The 5,269-nt window shown below is 33.9% G+C and overlaps 1 protein-coding gene across 1 annotated transcript in view; it reads right to left on the bottom strand.

The window, feature by feature from the left end:
- Nucleotides 1-479: 479 nt before the first annotated feature.
- The window catches only part of LOC111613511 (probable protein phosphatase 2C T23F11.1), a 21,306-nt gene continuing 16,516 nt past the window's right edge, over nt 480-5,269 (bottom strand). The window contains exon 5 of the mRNA XM_023354859.1: nt 480-1,013. Within this exon, the coding sequence (XP_023210627.1) occupies nt 597-1,013 (417 nt within the window). The 3' untranslated portion in view covers nt 480-596. The remainder of the gene's footprint in view (nt 1,014-5,269) is intronic.

Here is a 5,269-nt window from a genome sequence, read left to right as displayed (position 1 = left end):
CTTGGGAAGCGCAAGTGTGCGCGAGTTTTTCTACGGCGCTTTTCTTTCGTCGGTGAGTTGGTTTTTCTTCTATTTTTAAGTTACTAAGGTGAATGGTGAGGAAACCTTCGTCTTAACTAAACATAAGCCCCAAACAAAATATAATGAAAGCAAAATAAAAGTAAAATAAAAATAAAGCTCAGACTTGGTTCCTTACAGACCAAACTCCCAGTGTTCAGGGAACAGAACCACTTGGCCACTGATAGCCCTCCTCTCGCTTTGGACTGGAATGTTGCCTGCAAATAGGTGTTAGACAGTAGATACAAGTAACTGTCTAAAAACTTCATAAAAATTCGATAATTATGATCACTTTGGATAGAATAAATATTAAAACTTGAGTCTGGAAAATTGAAAGCAACAAATCAATGTCAGACGACTATGAAATCCTTCAACCTGATATAAATGAGCCGTCCTGCTTGATTAATATAAATTCAATAGTGATGACAACTGCTGGAGACTTGCCAGAAACAATTTCATTTTTTTTTTCTTTTTTTAAACAATAATGCCTTTTTTTTGTTGTTGTTGTTGAAAGTATTATATTATAGACTTCTTGTTGATCACGCTACAGCCATTTCGCTACCTTCCCTAACCGAATTTTCTACCATTCCTTTACTGGATAAGTGGGATCGAGATGACTTTTCATTGCAAAATAGTGCAGACGATTCGCTGGATTCATTAGATATGGTATCACTCGTTTCCTGAGCTTGTTGAATCGACTTATCATCTTTTCCTTTTGTCTCTTTACTGTGTTCATCATCATCTGCATCTTCTGTCTCTGAAGTTGAAGAGTCAGATCCATGTGGCGGAACCTCATCTATTGGATGCGGGAGTGGTGGACAAGCACACTTTGCAGCAAGTTCTTCATAAGTCATTCCTTGCAGTAGACAAACCAGTACAACAGTCATGTTGTCACAACCTAGTCCTCCCATTTGACAATCTGGAGCTAAGCACAAATTCATCAATTCCTCACAGATCTATAATCAAAACAATTTATTTTAAGTACAGATGAACTTTTCATTTACAAAATAATTATTAAAAAAGCATGTATATAAAGAAAACTTATTTATTAAAAATAATAAACAACAAAGCACCCAGTATGCCAATGAGTGAGCCATAGTACAAATTTCAAGTTTATTTATGCAGACAGTGCAGTCTCAAAAGGAAACACGTTCATATGTTTTCTTTGTTGTTCAAACATACAGACAAGAAACTAGCAAATATCTTGTTCACCACGGAAGAACTACAACATGGTAAACAATTTTATAGTTTTATCTTTATGATGGTTTGGACTGGTATCAGTTGGCTAGACAAGACAGAGAATTTTGTGTCTGAGACTAAACAGATTTGCATTTTTACCTCTTTTGCATTATATAAAGAATCTTTGATAGTTTTTTGTTTTAAACAGATTGTGTAATGCCATTCAGCAAAATATTCAATGTAACTAATGGAATCAGACAGTTTTGCAGATACATCTTGTTGAGAAAGTGAGAGGAGTCCTCTCACTTTGGTTTGATTATTAAGTTATGGCAACTTCGGTGATCTGTCTAGGGGGAATGACTTCTGGGAGGTCTTTTTAAGGGTGATATTCCAAAAGTTGAATAAATCAAATGAATCTATCTTTGTCTTATTAATTTTATAGACAAAGCTATTATTCTTAGTGCCCTCTTGCAATTAGATTTACAGGTGCAGCTGTAGCCATAATTTATAAGGGTAAATATGTGTAAATAAAATGATCTATTTATAGATTGCATCACAAGTCAGGAAACTCGGTATTTATTTGTTGAGTGTATCTTATTCTGCAAAGAGGAATATATGAGAGCATTTATAATCAAGTGTTATTAGAAACATTAAGCATTGAAACCTAAAAAAAAACTAACAAATTCAACTGCATTTAGAGTTAATTACTTTGCTCTATAGCAAAATTTTACTTTTCTGACTTAACCCTTTTAATGGTAACTTTGTTGTAATATTCTAACATTAATTCAGAATTCAATTTTTTAATTAATTTAATTTAAATTATGATTGTATAGTTTTTGTTTAAATATAGTAACTGTAAATTGTTTTGAATCTAAGTATTCTTACATTCCTTGTGAAACACTGACTCAAACTTAGAATACGTAAACTTGACTTACAGTGTATCTGTAGTTTACAGCCTTAAAATGCTAATTTGTGTGTATATTTGAAAATCCAGTTGTGTTTGGTCCCAATTATTCTGGATTTTTCATGCTTCACTGTATATACATACATCTGACAAGCTGAAAAGCTCCAAAATACAAGGACACTGTTTGTTGTGTATGATTTGTGATATTAACTTTAATTGCTTTATTTGAATCATTCTTTCAATTGACAATAAAGGCAACAACATTGTAAAAGAGCTGCACTATTTACAGAATAATTTTAATGTTTTGTTTAGAAATTGGTTGCTGTTTTTCAGTAAATTATTCTAAAAGAGCAGCAAAGATCTGAAATTAGTTTCAAATGCTATTTTAATATATTAATTAGCTTTAAGCAGCCAAATAAAGGAATTNTTTTCTTTCGTCGGTGAGTTGGTTTTTCTTCTATTTTTAAGTTACTAAGGTGAATGGTGAGGAAACCTTCGTCTTAACTAAACATAAGCCCCAAACAAAATATAATGAAAGCAAAATAAAAGTAAAATAAAAATAAAGCTCAGACTTGGTTCCTTACAGACCAAACTCCCAGTGTTCAGGGAACAGAACCACTTGGCCACTGATAGCCCTCCTCTCGCTTTGGACTGGAATGTTGCCTGCAAATAGGTGTTAGACAGTAGATACAAGTAACTGTCTAAAAACTTCATAAAAATTCGATAATTATGATCACTTTGGATAGAATAAATATTAAAACTTGAGTCTGGAAAATTGAAAGCAACAAATCAATGTCAGACGACTATGAAATCCTTCAACTTGGAGAAAATTTGGAGTTAAGGAAATTCAAGTTTGAGATGTTAAATCCCTATGCTATTCCATTGAGACCTACCAAATGCTTCATTTTCTTCAAGTTAAAGAAATATTCAAGTTAGATGTGTGAGTTACATACATACATATATATATATATATTGTTGCAAACTTTTAATCCTGCAAGCATAGAATCAAAAGTTTCTTCAAAGAAAGTCTCAACATCTTTATCACATGGATTTTGTCCATGTCAGCCCAAACTGGCCAGCTTCTGTAAGGTTATCTTTGATCTTTGTGCTGATGAATCGTCGTGTGGTATCAGACTGTCAATTTTTGGAGTGTATAGTAACATTCAAGTATTATGCTAATTCTCTGGAAGTCATCCACAAATTGTCATCTATCAGTTGCAGGAAAATATTGTCGTCAATGGTGGAATCACTGCCTGAATAGGGTTCACCTTAAAACAAGGAATCTCCATCCTTGAAGCAATTGTAGTAGGTCTGCCTGTTGATTGTCTCTTTGCCAAATGCCTTGTAGATGAGATAATGAGTCTTTGTGATGTTGTAACCACTTTTGAAGTGACAGAGCAACAGCACACAAATGTGTTCTCAAATAAAAAAGTGGACCAAAAGTCCTTTAACATTTCAAACAGTCATAAAAAATAAACATGCTGTGTTAATCAACAACTGTTTATTGTATTTTAAAGTATACAAATTATGGTTTTATTTTTTGAATATAATTGAACCTTGTTTATTTTTACACTCCTGTAACCTGGAATGGAAATTTTCCATGACTACCTGACAAGTGGTTGGTGAAATGTTTTGCATTTCATTGCATGTTTTCTTTTAGTTCTTCAATAGATTCTGGATTGCTGATGTAAACTTTACTTTTAAGATATCCTAAAGGAAAAAAGTCCATTGGAGAGAAATCCGGGCTGCAGGGCAGCCAGTTAGTGTCACCAGCATTTCATCAGCAAACTGCAGTCTCTTTGCATGGTCACTAAACTTCCATTCCTGTACAATTTAAATTTTGTACAGGTGTAAATGTAGGTCCTTGTGTAGAATGCGTTTTAGAGATGTTCTGGGCACATTTAAGACACTAGACCGCTTTCGAGTGGACAGGCAAAGTTGCTCTTAAACGGATGCTTGTACACGCTCTATGTTTTCCGGCTCTCTCAATGTCCTGGGTCGGCTGAATCGTGGCTGCGTTAATGTTGAACCCATCGTCTTGAACTTCCACACCCAATTCTTAATTGTTTGAATTGTTGGAGCTTGATTTGCATTCCATATATTGTATTGAGAACAAAATTTCCGTCTAGCTTCGGTCGCAGAATCGTTGTTTTGATAGTACTCGCAAACACAAAGCACACATTGTGGCCGGTGAATGACACCACGACACTAAATCCTTAATGACCACTCTCATGTCTGGTACCTTCCCCGCCCTGATACCAGCACCCGTGTGGCAGCAGCAGGCTTTTCAAATATTATGAGACTTTTGGTCCACCCTCAGTGGGCCAGTCAACCACTGAACTGAACTTATTGGCATACTAGGTAATGATTCTTTTGTATTTGCATTAAAAGAAACCACATTTATACTCCATTATATGATTAATCATTATTGTTTATTTAATGGCTAAAATTAACTGTTAAAATATACTTATATTTATATTTAAAAAATTTTATAAAAGGTCAGATGGGATAAGTGCACCCTCAATTTTGAAATTCAAAAGGATTCCACTGGTCAGGCAGAGCAAAGACTACCTGATTTCAAAAACTACTTGCTGGAATAACTTGATTCTATAGCAATAGGAGATGAATATCGCGTCTCAAATGAGTATTATTTGTTGAAAGAGAATATGTTTAAAATAATGCCGGAGGATGGGATGCACTTACCCTTATAATAAGGGTATGTGCACCCACTGCTATAACAGCTAAGAAGATAAAAAAATCAAATGCCAGACTAAGTGTGGCAAAGCATTTATTTACATTTAATATGCTCCACTGCAAGTATGACTGTAGTAAATGAAGTAATGATGGCACAGTAAAAAAAACATAGTAAAATTGATGTTACAGTAGAGCGTCATTTATCCGAAGCAATTGGGGACTGGGGTTGTTCAGATAACTTATTTTTCGGATAACCAATTATGTACGAAAAAATATATTAATTTATCCCGTGTTGAAATTTTTCTCTGTTGCGTGTCGCTTCGCATTAAATTTTTGTCGATGTTAAGCCTAACGAAGACTATTGTATCGTTAAAAATTATTTTTTTATTTTGTACAAACAAAATAAATATATTGAAAAATATAAAAACAATAAAA

The sequence above is a fragment of the Centruroides sculpturatus genome, unplaced genomic scaffold (assembly GCF_000671375.1).
Source record: "Centruroides sculpturatus isolate CEXI.00-Female unplaced genomic scaffold, Cexi_2.0 scaffold1766, whole genome shotgun sequence".
NCBI classification, from domain to species: Eukaryota; Metazoa; Arthropoda; class Arachnida; order Scorpiones; family Buthidae; genus Centruroides; species Centruroides sculpturatus.
Note: the sequence above shows the minus strand (reverse complement) of the source record. Positions and strands in the feature narration are given on the sequence as shown.